The sequence below is a fragment of the Numida meleagris genome, chromosome 1 (genome assembly GCF_002078875.1).
Source record: "Numida meleagris isolate 19003 breed g44 Domestic line chromosome 1, NumMel1.0, whole genome shotgun sequence".
NCBI lineage: Eukaryota > Metazoa > Chordata > Aves > Galliformes > Numididae > Numida > Numida meleagris.
The window spans coordinates 123,446,919-123,469,753 of NC_034409.1; the positions used below are offsets into that span (position 1 = coordinate 123,446,919).

Below are 22,835 nucleotides of genomic sequence, written 5' to 3' on the forward strand. Positions count from 1 at the left end.
TTTAGATAGAGTTATATAAGCATGCAAGTGCTTTTGATAGTATGGATGTTTTAATTTTTTACGGAATAAGTTTACATTCAGCTCAATAATTTTTGAAGCTATAAACTCATCTGTGATAAGAAGGTTTGTTGGCATAGTCATCCCACTATTGATGTGAGACAAACAAAAGAAGTATTATTTTAAGAATTTGTTACAGTTAACTAGTACACAATTTCACTGACATCAAAAAAATGCAGTTCCTCCAAACTATGATGAGCTTACTTCAAGGACTCAGCAGCAGCAGTAGCTTTCTCTTTGATTTTTCTCCTGAGATGCATTTAAGCAGATACAGTACTGCACTGCTGATTTGGGGACCAGCTTTCTTTTAAACTCACACCGCTGTCAGTTGTTTTTCTGAATTGCTAGATATTTTCCAACTATTCTGCTTGAAAACACTACAACTGCGGTTACATAAAGATATATCATGATAACACTGGGGTTTTGGCTTGAGCGTGACATTTGTATAAAATTCTGTTCCAAATTTGTCCCCTAATGCTTGTGCTTACCACAGGAGCATAGTGTTCAAAACACCTACATTAGTAACGAATCCAAGAACATCTGTGTTAAGTCATACTGAACATCTCTTTAGCCCAGCCTCTGACTCTATCCATAAGTGAGTTTCTGGAGAACAGTGTGACAGCATGATAAGCATGCAGAGATATTTCTTCAGAATAATCTCCTGCATGGCAGTGACTTTCAGGAGCTTGCAATTTTGAAATGATTATATATTACTAGAGTCCTCTTCTCCTGTGCTCTCTGCAGCTACCCCTGAAGCACTTGCTCTCCAGTAGTACTGCTCATGGCTGTTAGGTGGGCAAAGAGCACCTTGAGCACTTCTAGGACTCTGTGAGAAGTACAGAAGCCAGCAGAACGTCTGCATGCTCTTACATAACAAATGAAAACAGTAGTGATTTGATAAGGGCAGAAAATACGTAACTGGCCCTGTTCAAAACTCTGCAGTAACCCTCACCTGCTGTAATCCCTCACAATAACAAGTTTCAAATCTAAGCTCCAGTGCTTGATAGAACATTGTGAATTGCCAAGCAAACAAAAGGAATACAGTTAGCTGTCAGCTCTGTAGCCCAAGTCATCTTATTCCAGCAATTCATTTGAGCATTTTAGAGGCTTTAGTATGTTCGTGGCTATTGCAAAGGTACCACATTTACCAAATGAAATTTGGAAGTATTAAGTGACTGTGGTGACTGTCAGGAATGACACTAGCTTGCTTCAGTCCATATGTCTCAGCTTCCATGACCCTGAGTAGGCACTCATAGCACTAACAGTTATAGTGTTATACAGACTATCAATTACTACTTTGGAACTCAGTGGGAAGTGGCTGCCCCTGCCTGGCACAGAGGCAAGAAACTACTGATCACAAGTGCCTGTTTTTTTTTTGCGTGCCAGCATCTACTCATTCCTGCTGAGCTCCTACAGGCATATTTAACCTCTATTATGGAAAAGGAAGGAGGATTTTGGCACCTCCCTTTTGAAAGTTTGCTGGCTCTCTTTGGTACATTTGTGTGAAGTCCAGAGAGAAACTCACATCAGTTCTTGTATTGTTTCATTATGTTTCACCAAGAGAAAGAGAAGATTATCATCTTCATCAGATTTACCAAAAAGAAACCCTTTGATCAGGAAATGTGACAGCAATTCTGAAGACAGTTTCTCACACAAGATGTTGAACTTCTACCAGTTGCTCATAAGTTGTAATGAATAGCAAATTTATTTTTTTTCTTCAGGGGACAAGTAGGGTATATAATCTGAATGTGAGGAGGAGTGTGGAACCACAAAATTTTTTCTCTGTCAATAAATAATTTAAGCTGTTAAAAAAAAAATTCAGAAACATTGTTGCCATAATTACTTTGAGAGAGTCTTACTTGTCTGGTTCTTATAATGCTGTTTATACTGTTTTCTGTCTTTTGCAAATGCAAAGATGTGACTTCTAAGTACATGAAACAAAGCAAGATTTTTTTAAAATTCAAAATAACTTTATGTCTTCTGAGTTATGTAACAACTTTTCTTTCACTAAAAAGCTTCTTATTATCCAAATTAGTTTAATATCCCAGTCATGAAAAAGAAAAAAATGAGAGAAGAGCATTTCATCAAGCAGTCCATCTATAATGGTTCTGCACCATTCTTCATCTACACGTTTTGATTATTTATCTGCTGTAGATGGTGATAGTCTTATATTGTGAACAGTTGAGGTGAAGGTTTATTAGCTATTTTACACTGCCTCATGTATTCATTTATGGCATTAGTGTGTAAATAATAAATAATCAAAGTGACACAGCTGAGATAAATAATGTATGAAAGGTTCAGAGCTTAAGCTATGAGAATTTTTTATGCTGTTTATTTATTCTTATAACGGAGACAAAGCATTTATATGTGCCTATCTGGCATAGCCCTTTGTAGGGAACAAAGTAATGCTTTATTTTGCCACAATTTGATACCACAGTTACAAGAAACATAGAATAGATTATGCCTATCTCCTTAGAGCAGAGTGGCTAGAAGATGGAGTGAATACAGCACCTAGGAGAATGGGTCCTTTCCTAAAAGTAGGACTCTGTACATGGATTTTCAGGTTCATACTGTCAGCTAAAATGGATCAAAGCTTTCTGGTATTCTTGATAATGATTTCCACTTCACTTTTATTTTTTCTTAGTTGTGTTTGCTTTCCTTTTCATCTTCCACTGAGTGTCAATAATTTGCAATAACAGCAAAAAGCTAACAGAATGTCTCGCAGAATATTTTTGATCCCCAAAGATATGAATACACTTCTCATATTTTAACTGATCCTCTCCAAGCTATTTCATTTGCTTTGGAAGGAGGAGAGAACTGATCCTACAATCCAAAAATAAGTCTCTTTAGAAAAAAAAAAAACAACTATCTTTTCTCCCATTATGTGGACACTGGATAGCCTAACCCAAATTGCCAGAAGCTATTTGGCACTAGTAACTCAACTTGTATTTGTGTGAGAGTTTTTAGACTATTTTTTCTAACTTTTAGGTTCTATGATGACAACGAACTCTCAGTAAAAGTGGCTACTGTTAACTAGAGAGACCAGCATTAAGCATTTCTATATAATATATTATCTTACTGGTCTGTAGTTAGGCACTGTGCTATTTTCACAGGCTAAAAGAGGCTGTAAGATCAACACAACGAGCCCAAACCTGATCCTTCTACCTTACTAAAGGTTTTTATCTTCACCATAAAGGCAGCTGCTTGCATACACAGGATGAATTGTCAAGCAAAAGGAAGCAGACAACATTGTTTTCACAGCACATAAGTACCATGCTGGATGAGATTTCATGCATGCATTACTGAGTGTTAGTAAAACCAGAACAGACACCCACTCCTGGCAATAAAATTCTTTCTGTTGCTCCTTTGAGACCAATGATTTTTTTATACTGCTGCACAGCTGGTTTATGTGTGCCATTTCCATTGGGCAAAGCCAGTCCTCTTACTTACGCCTTGGAACTGTTTAATAGTTGAAAACTTGTCTGTAGAGCAGTTTCAGCAGATTTTTAGAGTTGGCATACATAATGTTTAAAAGATAGCAATGGATGATCTATTTTAAGTTAGGAGAAAAAAATATCTTTGTAGAAAAGGTTTAAGTAGGAGTCAAACTTGCTGTCATTTTTCCGCCTCAGGATGGAAATTCCATGTTTCAATGTCATTATTTCCTCTCTGACATATATATTTTAAATCATTTATTGTTTTCATTACAGATGTCACATATAAAGCCAAAGTGGATGTTTTGCAGCAATGTACAATGCAATTCTTGTATATGCCCTGCACTTTTTATGTGCCTTTTTATTAAGGTTGCAAGGCGCTTCAAGATCCTATTTATAGAAATAATCTTATAAAATATAAAGTGTCTATCACTATTTTTAAAAATATGATTGTGGGAAGATGTGCATTTTGAAATGGTGATGTGAGGGTTTTATTTTCTTCTTTTATTAGCAGTAAGGAATCCTCCCTTCTGGGGACCGGAGACAGAGTTTTGCTCATGATGGCTGAGTAGCCAGCAAGACAAGCATTTAAGTCCTTTGGGTATACTCAAGCCAGATACAATGCAGACAAATGCAGTACATACTCCATGTGCTGGAACAGCAGCCTCAGCTTTGACCTAATGAAGCTATCATTTCTAGCAGTGAGAAGTGATTTACTTGTCAGACGGCTGAGACCAGAATATTTTAAGTTTTGAAAACAATTGTCTGTGCCAAATTCTAGTATATATAAGGACTTTTCTTTTATTTGAGCTGTAGCATAAACAGCGAAGGAAAAGCTGGAACTAACAGCACTCTTTCTGCAAACCAAAGAATTTGATTTATCACTCAGATAAATTCTTTTAAATACAATTTCAGAACTTTAAATTTGAAAAAATGGCAGTAGTTTCTCTTCCAGTAGTTTAACATTCACATATCTAAATTATATATGTGGGCAGTCAATCAAAGGGATTACAGATATATGAACACAAGCAGCAGAATGGTTGTTAGCCTTATAGTCATTAGAATTCCAGTTTAGCTTCATAGTGCGGTTAACAAACATATATGTAAGCTTTATATTCCAGTACCAGTTATTAGACTTAGAAATATTTCAGCACATAAGTTGTGTATGGCTTTTTGTGTCTGGACTGACTTAAGCATAACGAAGCGCCCTGTAGAAGCATGACTTTTCCTTCCCATAATAGACTTGAGTAAGCTTAAAAAAAAACAGCAGAAAAAACCCACAATTGTCTCATAACTGGTCTATATGCATTATGAAGGAGTAAGTTGTTAAGACTATTTAAGAAGGGCGTTTTTCTTGCTTTTATGTGTTTTAGGGAGACTTTAGGGATATAGGAGTGTTGTAATTTATTTGGGGGGGGTGCTTTTTTGTTTGTTTGTTTGTTTGTTTGTTTTTCTTCTTAGTAATAACAGAGATCACAATATCTCTCCTTGTTGCTATTCTGTCTTACTCCACACCTTTCAAATGAAGGAAAAGATGAATATTCCTGGTATTTGGCATAAAAAATTATAGTTTTGTCAGTTATGAAAGTGATTAATTGTATAGAGAGACATAGAAGTAGATGAATAAATTATATCATGGTATGAAAATAATATGGAAAGGATTCTCAGCTGATATAAACCGCTCACTAAGTGGCTTCATATTTTAGGTACCCAAAATACAGGAAATATTTTATTGTTGGTTCCCCAAAATCACACAAGTGTTTGTTAGTTTTTGTGTTTTTTTCTCCTTTCTTTCAGATGATTAAACATAAAATTGTAATGCTTGCCAGTGTTCAAGAGGCATTTGGATTATGTCCGTAGTAATATACTTTTACTTTTGGCTAGCCTTGATGTGGTCAGACAGCTGGACTAAATGATCTCTGAAGGTCCCTTTCACGTGTTGTGTTGTGTTCTGTTCTATTCCCTTCTAATTCTTTCATCTTTGATCATTTTACTTGTTTATGGGTGGGTCAGTCCAAAATTAATGCCTCCTATTTATTTCTATGGAAACTGCAATAGATACAAAGAGCACAATAACACTGTTTGATAGAGTAAGTTCTCAACTACAATACACTGTTTTTCAACATAGTCACCACCATTAGTTGTGCATTTTCACCAGTGATGAATAAGTGCCTGCATGCCACTCCCATAAAAACCTGCATCAGTTCAGATGACCCACTGTTTCCACAGCTGCTATGACAGCATTGTTGCTAGGAGTACGTTGTCTACACAGTCCATCTTTCATTGGCCTGAACAGATGAAAGTCAGAATATGCCAAATCCAGTCTATACAGTGGATGTGGTTGGACAGTCCAGCCAAGATTGGCAGTGTGACTCCACGGTCTTCAAACTGGCATGCAGTCTTGTGTTATCATGTTACAAGAGAAAAATTGTTGTCTTCTCTGGCCTGATTCTGAAAGTTCAAGTCTTCATCTTAGTCAGTGCCATGATATTGCAGTCAGAATTGATGGTTTGTCCAGATTTCAGGAAATCCAGAAGGTTCACCTATCCCTATTCGAAAAGACAGTGCATATCACTTTACCCACTGTCTGGAACTTTTTCTTCAATGGAGAATTCGTGTATCAGCACTCCATGAACTGCTATTTTGACTCCAGCTCATAGTGGTGACAACATGTTTTGTCACTGGTAATGATGCAATCCAGGAAACTGTCACCTTCAGCCTCGTATTGGTTCACTAGGTCTTGACAAACTTGCTTATGTGGTTCTTTCTGTTCCTGTGTGAGCACTTGTGGGACCCACCCTAGTGCAAACTTTACAATATTCCAACATTACCGCTATTGTTTCCAACGCATTTAAGCTGATATTCAACTATGGTCATGGTTCCCTGGTTGTAATCCACCAGTTCACATAGATGAACCGACCAAGATGCTCTTCATTCTGTGGTGTGACACTGTGCGGAATGTGGCTTGTCGTTCCACAACTGCAACAGGAACGTTGCCGTTGCCACTGCTGAAATGCACCACCCATCACCTCGATGTGCTCACATCCACTGTTTGGTCTCCATAAACATTCAGCAAGTATCAATGAATGTCAATGGGTGCCATTTTTTCCACATGGAGGAAGTAATGGAATAATTTTGGGAAAGTTCAATCTCTACTGCCATACCACCAACATTTGTCTCTGACTTCATGGACTGACATAATAAAATATGAGGCATTATTTTCAGAGCCCCCCTCGTATATTTTCCACAGCTTAGTCTACTTGTTTGTTTGTTTTTTCCAGAAAATGTGGTGCTTTCAAATTTCTTACTTTTCACCTCTCACTGTCACCTGCAGAACTCCTTCCTTTCTGTCTTCCACGTCTATGACCACTCTTCTTCCTCCTCTTAAAAAGCACTTTTCAATGGCATTTGCTAGGTTTACAAACAAAAAAAAATTGCTATTCCTTTTCTTGTAGGGCTAGAAATCCTTGACAAGGAATTCTGGAGGAAAACACATTTAGTCTTTTGCTTTTAGACCTATGGAGAGTTTGTTCTGACGTACTATTTAATTTAACTTTTAGAATTTGGGGGACTCTCAGAGTATTTTTTAGATGTGGAAACGTTGTACAGTTAGAATTGTTTAGGCTTATATCAGAGCATTCATGAAGGCATACTCTCCAAAACACTTTAATCGTATCCCATATGCTATGTATACATAATACATGATGCATGGCACTTGAGGGAGTTAACCTGAATAATTCACCTGAGGTAATATGATCAGTTGCACTTCAGGTTATAAATGTTTTATTGTCACAATACACTGTCATATTGCATAAAAAAAGAACACCAACATTTTTTGTCAGTGAAGATGGATGCTTGAAAGGATGTTGTTTTTTTTTTAATTCATGAATCTGGTTATTACATCCAAATTTCATTTTGCTTCTACTTATTTTAGCAAGCACAGAAATAGATGATTAATTATGTTAGATAACAATACAAGCTATTCATCAAAAACAAATTTTAGAAATTAATCTTCATATTATTTATTTTTTCCAAAACATACAGCTTTGTATATATTTAAATGGAGTTGTTATCTACTAGGGAAGACAATAAATGTAAGAACAGTACCAGAAAAAAAAAAAAGTAAAATAATCCAACTTACAATATGATTTTAAAAAAAAGCAAGAAGAAATAAGGAATTAGGAAAATGAAGTTAAATTTCCAGAATTCTTAAACTCAGGTGTGTTTTATAACAGTTATGGCCTGTGTGAGATAACAGGACCATCCTTTACTATTTAACTAAAATGGCATGTATGAAGAAACAGAAGCATCTGTAATTGTTTAATGGAGACTCCTGTTAAATAAGAGGAATAAGCCATTATTACACATCTGCTGATCTTTAAAAAGGAAATGCTGTCTTTATTAATCCTGAATGTGTCAGTTTGCATGACCTAAATGATGGAACTTTTCAATGAGATCATTAGTCATAGGGATTATCTGATGAACTTAGTATGTCTGGAAAGTTCATTTAACAGCTCATTAACCATTATGAGAAGATTCAGGTGAACTGCACCATAAATGGATGCCTGATGTCTCTTCTGCACACCTCCAGTTTTTATTTCTGGCAATAAGTGGTGGCTCATTTGGCAGAAAAGTTTTGTGAAAATGGTTTTCTCAATCACATTGTTTATCTCTTGGCTTCAACTTCATATCATGCCTTAATTACTACAAATTTCCTTTGTTATGCCTGAAATATTTTAATTTTTTAAGCTCCACTGTTTAATTTGTTTACATATTTATTTATTAATTTTTGTATTGTCAGTATATCTTGCCTGTAATGTTAGGTTAACACAGACATTTTAAATAAACCAAAAAACTTTCTGAAGTATTCTTTCACAAAAAGTGCTGGTGAAAGAAGTATATTACCGTATTCACTCTTGATAACATTTTTTATAATGTTTCCAAGATTACTTAGATTGAGAATTGTGATTAAAATGACTCAGATGATAGCAGATTTGACTTTCAAAAGTTCAGAAGCAAAATTTCCATTTATTCACATGACTCAGAGCCAGCATATTATATGGTTGGACCACAAGGACCTAACATTCAATATTAGAAGAACTTCAGTAGTGGAACCTTTGTCTATCTTGTGTCCTTAAATCTAGGGTTGGCACATAGGCAATTGAAGGAATAATATCTCAATTAATATTGACCAGAAATTCGAATAAGGAAATAAATCACAGGGATAGTTGAGTACACTGTTGTTATTTAAAACAAAAATGAAAACAAATACAAAACAAAAAACTTAAGGACTTCTCTGGCAGCATATCTTGTGTACTTCATTACATCTTAATTATATTTATTCTAGACATGTTTATGTATATGGTAGTGGATAGCAGTACAGGAATTTTAAAGAAAGAGTCAACTTCTAGAAATATTCTCATCTTACATTCTCTGGCAAAAAATATTTGGTGTCTTCAAGATTTTATTCTGTTTTTGTGGGCTAGGAGTTTTTATATTCACTATGTATTTAAAGTAGTGAATGCCAGAAATAAGCCTAATATTTCAGTACATTATGACGAAAACTTTATAACATTTGTGAACATAATAATGACATAGAATAATGATAATCCTACATGTGAATATATACTTGTAATTTTAGTAAAGTTTGGATTTGTAGAACTTGCAAAAAGCCCCATCTCACCTATGAGAAATTTTTGCCTGAATTTTCTTAAATACACTGAGAATGTTTAATACAGATGGTGTATGACTAGTAAACATATAAGATGAATATGATTTTTACTTTATTTTGATGAACTTTACTTTAGAATTGTTTTATATTATTTGATTTTACTTTATTTTTAATTTCAGATCCTTCTGCTCCACCAGCTCCATCTAATATCAGAATTGCCAATATCAGTGCAAACAATGATGGAACTGTTAATGTAATGATTACTTGGGATCTTCCAGAGGAGCCTGATATCCCAGTGCACCATTACAAAGTTTTCTGGAGCTGGACTTACAGCAAATACGTGATCCCAGCTAAAAAAAAGAGAAGGAAGATTACTGACGGGGTAAGAAAGAAAATAGCAAATGAGACAGAAATATGCCTATGTATTAATTCTGGAATGTTCAAACTTATTTCTGGCATGAAATAAACAGAGTATAAGTATCAAAAATGTGATAAATTGCAATAACTGCTTGGAACGTAATTGCCTCAATTTTTAAGATCACCAACCCCACAGACAGTTTTGATACCTCAATGCCTTTGCTTAACTGAACTCGAGAAGAAGACTTCTGCCTTAAAACACAGTCAAGATTTTGCAGGAGAGATAAATAGAAATTTCATTGCTTTTTGTCCTCTAAAGCAGGGTTTATTTTACTGTGCTTCTGAAAGATACAGTAGTGTTTTATTTAAGAAACATTAACATCATCTGTTTCATTACTTTTGCAGTTTGTAAACAAAAATCGAGGCACCATCATATAGAATAACCATTAAATAGTCAGTAGAGGCCCAAGGAAGAAAAATAACTAACATTTAAATAATCTGTTGTGCCAAAGATGTGACACATTTCCATAGCAGCAATTTTCTTTTGTTATTTTTGACTGATGTATCAAATCTTGCTGTCATATCCTTAAGCATATTGCACAGTAACTTAAAGGAGTTAATAGAATTAGAAATGTATCACAAATAAAAGTCTGGACTTAATTATCTGGAATTATTTTTATTAATGCATTGTGAGAAATTGATTCCATATCTGTGTTAACATTGTGTTTTGGCTCTGATTGACCACTTGCACTGTGATGAATGGTAGCTGTAGAGTTATAGTCCTTCTGTCCCTCAGCCACCAATCCCTGCAAAAAAGGAGAGTAATGTAGGTCGTGTTCGAGTTATGGATATATTATTCTGAGTTGTATATATGTTCAGCAGACAGGACATAGAGCCACCACTGGATGAGCACTGTAGACCCATCCCTTCTTATGGGAACTGGTAGGGACCAGGGTTCAGAGGCTGAAGCCATCATTGCTAGCTTTACAGTGGGAAATAGGGAAAAAGCAATATACCCACAACTGGAAATAATGTGGATTATTTTCAGACTGTGATAACTTGGTTCTTTGTTTCTACTCAAGTCAAATACTTAGGAAAAAAAGGTCCACAAAGCCATAGTAAACATACACAGAAAAGAAAGTAAGCTCATTTTTGTAGTTTTTAAAAATCACATTATCAAGATAGTAGAGTTGGGTTTTGCTAGGTAGAAGAATTTATGTTTCTTAGGAAAGATGCCATTGGCTACAGACGTTCGTAGCATTAAAGTAATTGGGAACAAGTTCCAAACTTGAATATAAGGAAATTCAAAAGATCCAAAATGTATTTTAGAGGAAAGGTAAACTCTTAAAATATCTATCATACTACTGGCTTCGTGTTCTTTTTCTTCTGTGGAACTGCATGAAACTGTACAGCAGAGATTCAGACTGCCCCCATAGGACACCTCTCAGGCTACTGCTTGCCAATGAATATGATAGAAATATTCAAACTAAAAATCAAAACTACAAAAATATAAAACAAGGTTAAAAAATCTTATTTTTAAAAGAACATTGAAAAATTTCTTTATCTATATTTTGCCTTTAGAAATAGTCTAGTTCAAATGTAGTCTAATCCACACCATTTTATGGTGATTTCTAGATGAAAATACTCAAATAATTTGAGTAAAATGTTTAGAAAGAGTTATAGTCAATACTAAATGTTTCAGCACAAACCAAGTGAACATAACTGATTTGAAACACGTTTACTATTAAATGTGACAGTATATGGTTTTCTTCTCTCTGGATTGATGGGTAATCTTCAACTGAGCAACAAATTGCAATGAAAACATGGTTTCTTCTGTCTGAGACGTGGGCTAGAAGGGGAGTTTTATAAATACCAAAAATTTTTTACAAATGTAAGAATATTGAGTAGCCTTGTTTCTTATTTGCAATATTATCAGCAGTATTTTAATTTATGGATTATTAAACATGATTGTCCTACTCACGTACACTTCCATGAAATAGTATTTTTTATTTTCCATTTTTTATTCTATAGAGGAAAATAATCCTTACCAATTCGAAGGTTCTTTGGATGGTTGGTTTGTTGGTTTGTTGTTTTTTTTTTTTTTTTTTTAGAAAGCATTTTATGTAAAATATTAACAAATTTACTGAATGTTGTATGTAACTGTCTTCAAACTAGCTTTCTCTAGACTAAGTTGTCAATTGCTTTGCTAATACAAGAAAATGTTGATTAATGAGTTTAAATTTCTTTAACTAAAAAATTTCTGTAAATATCTGTAATGTTACCGCTTTAAAAAATGACAAAGAGAAGTAGAGTACAATGAAATATAGTTTTAAACAAGCAAACTTTTGTTCTGCTGAAATTTATACATAAGTTTTCTAATTTCAAAAGAGTAGTGTGCCCAAGATAACAGTCCTGCTTTTAATACATCCCTGTATCAGGTTGTTTCAGTAATACTATAACTTCTTTGTATATATGTTCTCTGTTGTAGCCCCAAAATTATGTGGTCCTGGAGGGACTCCAACCCAACAGCAACTACAATGTAGAACTGCAGGCAGTAACACGCTGGGGTCAGATACGCCTTAAAAGTGCTAAGGTTTCTCTTCATTTTAGCACTACACAGGATAACAGGAATAATAGTGAGTAATTGTATTCAGACACCTGAATGCTTCATCTCTTCTTTATCTGGAATTTGAATGTTTTAAGTAATGGTTTCTTAAATTATTTTCTTTAAGATGGCTGTTTGATAGCAGAGTAATCTTGTCTTGGTCAAGTTGAGTAACCTTTTAATTTCCTATTTAATAATAATTTCCTATTTAAAACTTGATCACAGTTTTTACCTATTTATTTTTCTTAGTTCCTACTCACCTAAAATGAATAAATGCAATGAAAATGAAAGCATTTGCGTCACTGTGATGTTAAGACTTTAAAAATGCATTATAGCTATAAATACTTGCAATATTTCTTACTGGCTGCTGTAAATTCATTTCTGTGTCTTTCTCTTAACTGGACAGTTTTGACTTGCACTGCTTTTCAAAATCCTGACTATTTTGACTAGCCCATGAATTCAGACTCTTGGACCATATAAATACATACCTTGTAGGAACTGATGTAAAACATTGACTCTTCTATCAGAGAATCTAAATTGTTTCATGTCTGATAAATGAATTCTCAAGAAATTATTGCATACATAGGACAAAAATTCAAACTACTATCTTGAGATCTTTAGAGGTCAGATTATTTCTTTTTAGGATATTTAAAACTTCACATACTAAAGCAACACTGGGCCCAGCTTTGTTGTAGTAAGTGGGAAGGAATCCCAGGTGCCATTATTATGCATTATTATGGCATACAGCCAAAGTAACATTGAGCAAGCTATTGAATTTCTTTCTCTCATTTTCTTGTGACAATATAATTTAAAATTGTATCTGAATATGAGAATAAACTGAGTCTTAGTTAAATGTTTTTATAATTGCAATACAATAATGAGTTACCATCTTAACTGCTGATACATCTCTGATTAGTCAATAAAGCAATAAAGCAAAATTCTGATAAGAAGATGCTAGAGATATCATTTCTAATATTCTTTCCTTATTGTTTCATTTTCCACCCATTTACATTTTGATTTTAAAGTACAACCAATGTTTACTTGGCACCATTTTCATAACATTACATTCACCCTAAATAGCCTCACCAAACTAACCAATGGTTATTTTTACTGGACCCTTCTGTACGTATATTCTGTTTGGATATGTATAAAATACTTGAAATTAATTGCTACCTATGACAGACCTCCACATCTACAGTTGCTTTCTGTTTTAATGTACCAAGAAGATAAAACAGATTTAAAGATCCATTTCCTTCCTCTCTCTCATTTTTACTACCTTTTGGGGCCATTTTAAGAGATAGCAGAGGGCCAAACTTTGGTATCTTGAATGTACTGCCTTTTCTTGAAAGTCACAGCAGAAAATGAGCTTGAATCTCCACAGTGTGGACATAAAGCAAGTTTTTGTTAAATTCTCAGTGAGGCACTATATAAGTGAATACAGAAGTTCTGCCTTTCCACACTGGCTCACCTAGATTGTTTTCTGTCATCCCTCAGAAAAAATGACGTAGTTTTCGGGAATGTGCGTGATATCAAACTACTGTCATTTTGCCAGATTAAATTACAACTCCAAGAAAGAACATGTAACTGAGTATACTTTATGTAGAAAGTATGTATGTCCCAGGAGTATGCTGGTACCTGAATTTCACCTGAGTCTGAGGCAGGGCTTTATTCTGGAAGCTATTCAATTTATTTCCCTCATTTTACTATGAAAATATCCTTCTAAATTTTCCCCTCTTGGAAGCAAGGCTAATTAATCAACTGATGTTCATCAGCCTTTATTATTAGACCTGATGTTAGGTTATAGTCTTTCAAAACAACATTAAATAAAGACTTTCTGCATAATGCAGTCCCTCTAAACTGAAGCTGGTATAACCGAGCTTGGACTGTGCCTGTGTAGATGTCATTCCTTACTGTTGTTTTACAATAAGGAACCTTTTCACTGACAGTGCTGTATCAACTCTGTGGTATTGCTGATGTGTCACCAATGGGTTTGTGCTGGGAGAGGAAGACTTTCAATTATCTCTCTCCAGAACACTGTGTTTTTCCAAATCTGATGCAGATCACCTATAACTTATCACTTTCAAGTCCTCTACAAAGTGGCATTTACCTACCAATAATGACTGGTGGTTTCACCATTTTCTGTCCACACCAGTGACAACTCTTTCCTATCACCAGGGTTTAAAATCCCTTGAATAACTTTCCTTAGATAATCTACCCTCTCCTTGCCCCTTTTACTTAATCAAAGTCTATGAGTCGTTTCTGAGGAAGTTTACTATCTACATAATTTTTTGTGCTTTATTTCACTTTGTTATACTGACCTTTTCAACTAAAAGTTTAAATGGCTGCTGTATTGTTTTTTAAACTAAAGTAATACTACTTTCAGAATATTTTTGATTGAAAAAGTACCTCTAGTATGTGAATGTTATATTCAAAGTATGACCATTCATTTAGCTAATGAGCAGTATTTTCTTTTTAACTGCAGATCTGTGCCTGTGAGAACTTAAAAACACATACTCGTTTTTACAAGAGAGTACTTCAATAATAAGTATATAGAGAAATCTGAACAAACTTTCTGTTAAAGCCATGGGTGAAAGAATTGGGGATTATTTGAGCCAAAACTAGTGACACCACACATTTTAGTTAACAGACCATTCTACTGGGAAGTGTGTTTGGATCTTTTCTGAAAATGTCTTGTATGGAAAAGCAAATACAATTTACTCCTGAAGGAGATGCAAATAGATTTGAATTAATGTTCTGACTCTCACTAAAGTTAGCTAGATAAAACCACTTCTGCTTGAGGTATTTTTGATAATACTCAGAAGCAGATGGAGAAATCAGAAAAAATAATTGCCTGAAATATTATCTAGGACAGGACATTCATGCCCCCTAATCATTTGGGGAATTTTGTGGCTTTTGGGAAGTAGCTCCAGAAGCACCATTCCAATTTTGCTGGAGTCCCACTGTCAATTGCTCAACTCACTGTGGAATTAAGGTCTTTTTTTAGGTGGCTGTTCATGTTGTCAGAATAGAATCAGTCCATAACCCACTGAAGTAATTTAGTCCTACGGACTTCTGTGAGCTTTGACCCCAGCCCTCTGGCGTTATCTTTCCCCATACTCAGAAATATCTTGCCTTGTTATATTCATATGCCTCACTTCTGGGAAATGCAGCAAGATTCTTTCTCTCTTGATCAGTGTATGTAGTATATAGTTTAAATCAGTGTCCTTGTTCTGGAAGTGGAGAGAAAACAGCAAAAGATAAGTTTAGTGAAATTAAAACACTTCAAGTTGAGATATACCTAACAGGTTCAAGTTTGTACTTTGCTCTACCACTTTGTGATTTCCTTTCAGATAGTATAAACACTATGATTACTTTGTGAAAGAATATGCATGACTCCGGTAGGTTTACTTCAATGTAAAAGAAGCAAGTGAAAAAGCAAAAATTATATCAGATTAAGCAAAAGATTGAAAAAGTAAGATTTGTCCAAAAAGCAATCTGAGTTTTAGCTGAACTTACATGTAGGGTAAAATATTCAAGTTTACATGTTATTCGTGATGATTGTTGAAACTTGAGTCTTTCTCTCTTTCTCTCAAGTATATAGCTAATAATTTGCCACTTCCTAATAATTGGAATCTTCATGTTTCATGTCAGTGTAATATTGAATTAAATAAAGCTTTTTTGTTAATCTGATGCAAATACAGTCCTTAGTCAGAACTGAAAGTGTGCAATGAAATGCGTTTTGAATCCACACTCTTGCCTCCTAAACTGAAAAAATTTAGGAGTACTCAATTATTCTAAATACTGACAACACTGCTAAATGTTCTTAGACTGTTACCAGATGAAGAGCTTGATGAAGGACATTGTATTACCATTGCTTGTTGGAAGCTAGGCACACATATCAAGGGATTTGCTCAAAGTTCATTCTGCTCGTACAGTGTTTTCCTAAGCATTCACTGTTCACTGCTGGAAACAGGAAAGCAGGCAAAAAAGATCTTTAATGTGACCACAGCATTCCCATGTACCATACCAAAGGACTGTATTTACTTTGATGTAATAACCACATGCAGCCTTTGTGGATTACACTCAATACCGTCCTCAGGTTTTGGCTATATTCAAATACTCTACAAATATAAAGATCATGAATTGTTATATAGAAGTACAGCTAGATACCACGCTTGCTGAAAAAGTCATAGTGTTAACTTCTCTTGTTCCTGGGAATATAAATACACTCCCTTTACCTATGATCCTTTTGAAAATTTAGAGAGCATTTTCATATTAGTATACGTGTGTCTTTTTTCTGTCTCTAAAATATCTTTACTGAATTTCAAACAAATTATGTTTTTCAACCATATGGACCATTTTTTTTAATAATTATAATAATTTCATTTAAGTAAGATATTAAAATAAGGTAGGTTTGTTATTTTTTCTGAATTTGAACATTATTGGCATAGTAATTTGACTACACTGTATTAAAGAAGTAATTTCTTAATTTTTCTGTGTACTGCAGATGAGCAGACATCTGCTGGGAAACCTCCAAAAGGACTGGTAGATCCTTACCCAACATTTCAAAGAAGAAAACCCACTCGTTTTCTTAAAATTGGAACTCCTTTCTATCAGGACAATCAACTTCAGGTCAAAGTCTACTGGAAGAAGACAGGTTTGTCAAATTTTTGTTTTACTGTTTTTCTAAGCAGGAACTCTCATAACTTGTCTCAGAGTTGTAGAACATTGTTATAATACACTGAGCCTCATACAGTCATTTGAAGTCAAATGCAACATCCATCCCTGTATCTGTTCACCTTCACATTAGGCTGAAACATTGCCTCTTCTGTTTGTGTTATGTCTGGCAGAAGGAAATGATGTGTCAGCTACCCAAAAATTGTAGTCAGTCATGTTAGAGTACTGAATCTTCTCAGAGCTGAAATGGTTTTTGTTTCAGAAGAAAGTGCTTCTTGTAAATGTTAAACAAGTAATCAGAATTTGTCCATACATCACAAAACTTTTGTGACGAGGAATGTGGTCAGAGGACCCTGAATCCTGGAATGGAGTCAAAGGATCTCAAATGTATACTGTTCCTGTGTGATGCTCTTTCTGATGCCACTGCAGCATGACTTCTTGGACTTTGTCAGTTGAGAAATGAGTCAGAAAATGAGTCTGTATGGAAATCGTGTAATGATGTTACAAAAACTAAACTACAGTCTGAACCACAAAATTCAGAGCTTCGATGGTTATGAGAGGGCCACAATAGGCTTGATGCCGGGCTTTATCAGTCACTTAAAACTAGAACAGGAAAAAGAGTTTGCCACAACCACAGCAAAAATCTGTACACTGGTTTTCTGCTAGGCTACATACACCTTTTTTTTCCCAGAAAATCTAGTGATTATTTTGTCTAAGTCTCTCAAACTGAAGGAAAATACTGTCCATTTTAAGTATCTAATCAGATTTAGAAATGATAAAAAAGGGATTTTCTTTCCTTCTAAGAGCATATAAATTTTTCTACATTGTTCTAGCTTAGCCGTAACAGCTTCATATGCTGTTATTTGAAAATATGCCTACACTGTTAGTGTTTTAACTTGAAGCAATCTACATATACAGCAGTAGCACATGCATAAAATTTTTGTGTTTGACATAAAGGGCTACAGAATAGACAGTAAATTATTCCTCCAGAATTTTTCAAAGAATTTTAGAAATATTTCATTTTGGAAGCAGGGATTAGGTTTTTACAGCACCACTCTAACTTGAGAAAAGCTATGTAGCCATTCAGTTATCCTATATAACGTAAGAGTATGTCACATTGGGTAGTGTGGATTGTGAGATGTATCTTTCACTTCTTAAAAAGTGCCTACCTGTTTAAATGTATATGTCTCTTTCCATCCAGTATGAGATTTTCTTAAATAAAATATTTATTCTTCCATTAAATCTGCAAACTTTGACTCAACCTATATACATATTTTAAGTGTCTGTCCCTTTCTTGAGTATGCTTCTGTTGTATAGATTTTTCCATTACAATTTAAATTTTGCCTAACTTTATGGAAAGCCAAGATAATTTAAAGCTTAAATAAAAGTTGAGGCATTTTAAATTACGAACAGTAAGTTTATGTAATAATATGCTTTCAGTTACCCAAAGTGAGATTTATGTATTTGGAGCTTTGTATCAATAGCCTCAAACTTTATCCTTCTGAAAGCAAGTTGCCAACAAGTTGCTTAATCTGCCTTTATAGTCAGAAAAACAGGTGACATTTGAAGCAATTGATCTCATTCAGCTGCTGAATCATCCTCTGTAGTGGCCTGTATTCCTTACTGAGTACTAAGGGGACCTAGTTAATCAGCTCAGACTTGACAACTCATGTAGAAAACCTAGAGATGCCTCATATCAGTCTGGGAACAGAGATTCAATACTCAACAGTTTGAACTAAAAAAAAAAAAAAAGAATCTCAAGATTCAAAGTAGGTATCTTGAACTTGTCCTCCACTAATTGTAAAGGTAAATTAGCTATCAAGCTTATAAGTAGACATTGCACTGTGAATATCAAAATGTTGACATCTAAATCTGGACCTGTTTCCCACCCTGTGACACATACCTGAAGGTCATATTTGTGTTAAAGACTACAAATGTATATAAATAGAAAAAGTTTAATCAGCATTCTTATAATACAAAGTCTGAAAGTAATGCCTCCTGTTTTATTATGTTGGCCCACGATGTTAGAGGCAGATGTTGGTGGTATGGCAGTTGAGACTGAACTTTCCCGACAATATGCCATTAAATTTTGTTGCTGTGTAATAGATGGCAGCAGAGGGGCAGTCTGTTACAATGGTGCCTGACATGGAGGTGTGGATGAAACAAAGGGGTAAAATTGAATTCCTCCATGAGGAAAAAGTGGCACTTATTGACATTCATCGACACTTGCTGAATGTTTATGGAGATCAAACAGGGGATGTGAGCACAGTGAGGCAGTGGGTGGTTCACTTCAGCAGTGGCAGCAGCAACATGAACAACAAGTAGTGTTCTGGAAGGCCACGCTTCTTTTTATTAGTGCGACATGATATACGGCCTTTATTCATCACTGACAAAAATGCATAGCTAATGGTGGTGACTATGTTGAAAAACAGTATTTTGTAGCTGAGAATTTGCTCTATCGGTGTTATGCTCTTTGTAGCTGTTGTAGTTTCCATGGAAATAAATAGGAGGCATTACTTACAGAGGGAATTACATTGTTGAGATTATTTAATGGATTAAAGGAATTTTGGAAAGTTTTCACTGTTTGGAATTAACTGTTTGGAAGTAGTGTAATCCCCACCACTGCAGACCATCAGAGACAGTTAGGTCACACATCATTTAGATGACATAATTTGACCAGCTGTCACTTTTTTTTGAATTGTGAGGAATGTTCTAGCTGTGTTCATGAGTTGCTTACTATACAGATTCTGGTTTGAATCTCTGTACATCCAATAATACCAGGGGTCAACCAGATATCGAGTTTGTTCATGTGGTGGGAACCAGCTCTGTTACATACTTCAGTCCTGTAGTGGAAGATGTCTTCATTATTCTCACAGAACAAACTGTGATAACAAAGGTGCGTGAGACAGGCAGAATATGGAAGTTTGTCACATTTTCTTCTTTTCTTTTTTTCTTTTTTAACAAAAATATCTGTGTTCTGAGTGACAGCATATTCAATAACTCAGCAGGAGCCATTGCCTCATGTGGAACTGAAATACAGGCAATTATCTTCTTCTTAGAAGCTAGCAACTTACATGAGCTCTGACAGGAATTTGGATTCGTGTTAGTACATGGATGAGGTACTGACTGAAAATTTACTAGTGAGAATGTGCTGCAGAGCAATTTTTTTTCATTGTACTTGTGAGCACAGCAGGAGGAGTATATTTGCTGTATCTTCTCTTTATAAAAGACAGCAGTTACAGGAACCAACTTAGTTTGGAACTGTACTCACACTTTTTTGTCCTGCACTGTCACTAGTTGTGTTAGGCATTTGTAGGAGCTATATGATTGCAGCAACTATAATAGGAAATCCTGATACTTTACCTCAGCCTACTGTATGACCTGACATCTAGGATGTTTTCATTGCAGATAGACAATCAAAGTTCAAATCGTTCCTGACAGGTAGTTGACCTCTGTATCCCACATGGTGGATGAAAGCAAGCAAGAGTCCCTATTGATTGCTTTAATGTTATAAATATTTTGTACATTACTAACGAAATGATCAGGCCCTGGAGCAGGTGCCTCAGAGCAGTGGTCACAGTACCAAGCTGCCAGAGTTGAAGAAGCAGCTGGACAGCGCTCTCAGTGATAGGGTTTGAATTTTGAATAGTACTGTGTGGAGCCAGGAGTTGGACTTTGCGGATTCCTTCCAACTCGGGTTATTCTGTTCAGTTTTACTCTTGAAAGCTATGATCTTTTTTTATGAAGAAATGCAGTCTTCTTACAGTCCTAAAATAGGATGTGTGACTTTAAAACAAGCAACGATTATGAAAATATCATTAAATCATGGGAAGTATGTATCTTCTAATCTATATAATGTTGAGAGTTCCCATGACATAAGAAATAATTCAAGAAATACAAATATGAAGCTTAAATATGTTGGACATTTGTAAATTAAGTAAAATTTCAATTGTTTGTAGCAATCTTTCCTTTGTCTAGTTTGCTTATAAAGGTTTTTGGTACTTTCTTCAATAGGCTTCATGGTCCTCAATGGAGATGATTGCACTGATGATGATATGAATATGTTGTTTAGATTTTAGAGCTTTTTAAGATGAAGACATTTAAACCAGTACGATAAGCTGATATAAAGCATCTTTTAGCTGTATTGAAGGCTTTAAAAGTTGCTAAAATAAATGTTTCACTTCATAATATTACTCATTTTCTGCAGTAATTGCTGCTTAGTAGCATTAGACTTCATAATTATTTTTTAAATTCTGTCCAAAACCAAGACAGCTACATAAAAGAGTTTTATACTGTTTCCCAGCATCAGCGCACATCACAAATTACAACAATCAGAAGGAAAGACCTGTATGGATATCTTGCGGTCTCATAGCACTTAAGAAACACAAACGTTCCTAAGTTTAGGGTTTTTTTTAAAATTTTCATTGTTCCATTTACTAACTTAGAAATCATTTTGTATTTGAATTTGAACAATTTTACTCTGTCTAAAAAAACCATAATGGAATCATAGAATAATTTGGGTTGGTAGGAACCTGTAGAGGTCATCTGATCCAACCATCTGCTCAAAATAGAAATAACTTAGAAGGTAAATCAAGTTGTTCAGACCAATCTGTAAGGTCCTATAACAAATGTTGTTATTTGTTTCCAAAATGACAGGGAATTTGTCCTTTATGAACACCAGGCTGCAGAGGCCACCTAACAGTGCTGTGCTCCTTAGGATTTCCAGAAGGCATAGTGATGTTACCTGACGTTCAAAGATAGTTCTACCATTACTATGAAGAATATGTAATCCTCAGTGTCATTTGCAGATGTGCCTCTGGGAAGCCAGTGAAAGAACACAATGATGACATCAAGGCTGAAGCTCTTTTTTTCTTTTATATCCCTCTGAATAGAATTTGACTTCTGTCTTGTACAACAAATGAAATAGAGGAGATATTGCAAACTATTACCAACCTGGCTTTATTTTATGCATTAAAGAAGTGACTGCTTATAAGTACTCAGAACTGAATAATGTGTTTGAGTTAAAGTCTGGGTGGAAGATCCTATTTCCATATTTATGTATGATTATGTGCCACAGTTTGGTACCTTGGAAAGGCTTATCCAGGCCAGTTCCTCAAGTGTCATTTCATAAGTCATGTTAGCTTCAGTAAGCATGAGACATGAATGGAATCTTGGATCTGGCCTTTACATTAAAAGAAATACCTTTATGAAATAGTCTTTCAGTCTGAATGCTTTGGTATGATGGCAATAATAACTTTACTAGCAAGAATAACTGTACACTTCAGGTGGTACCATATGCTTAGCAAATGCACATAATTTTACTAGACAGTCATTACAAAAGTGTATTGTAATTATATGATACAATGACTTCTTTCTGAAAGAAGAAAATGTCTTTCACTTGCTGCCTCTGACTTAGGCCTGGGATTACAGAAACATAGTACATTCCTTAAACAGCATGAATTCTGCTTTTATAAATGGAAAGGGAAACTTTCTTGTGGCCGGATTTTTTGGCCATCTTGACTATGTGAAATTAAAAATTATGTGCTATTATGTCAAGTAGTGGAACCAATTTAAAGAACTCACTTTTAACTTCTGGTGCTGGAGTCACAGAGTACCACCCATTATGAAGAACTGGTGCACTTTGAAAGCCCTGCTTAAAAAGACTAGCTACTTAATAATTAAGATCCTTGGTATCTTGGACAGCAGTCAAGACTGAAATTGTGAAAACAAAAATAATCTTATGTTTCCTCTGTTCCATAATGGTTTGTCAACCAGAGATCTGAGGTTTTAGATCTCAGCTGAGCTGTCTTCAAGTTATTGTGTGGTTATGTGTTTTTAGGATATGAATATAAGAAATATCTCATAGACTAAAGGAGAAAAAAACTTTTATTCTTTATGAATTCATGGCTTCAATCGTCATAATTTGATGTTATAATTCTCGAACATGAAAATACTAGAATGTACTTTAGTACGATGATTCCTTTCCAAAGCAACATATCACAGTAATATTTTCTAACACATTGCACGGTCTTCA

General features: G+C 34.9%; 1 protein-coding gene across 2 annotated transcripts in view; it reads left to right on the forward strand.

Annotated features, from left to right (window-relative positions):
• Window positions 1-22,835, forward strand: part of ANOS1 (anosmin 1) — a 138,698-nt gene that overhangs the window by 93,029 nt on the left and 22,834 nt on the right. For both annotated transcript variants that reach the window (XM_021410864.1, XM_021410874.1), the window contains exons 7-9: window positions 9,342-9,544; window positions 12,008-12,155; window positions 16,632-16,781. In XM_021410864.1, coding sequence (XP_021266539.1) covers window positions 9,342-9,544; window positions 12,008-12,155; window positions 16,632-16,781 — 501 coding nt within the window. The remainder of the gene's footprint in view (window positions 1-9,341; window positions 9,545-12,007; window positions 12,156-16,631; window positions 16,782-22,835) is intronic.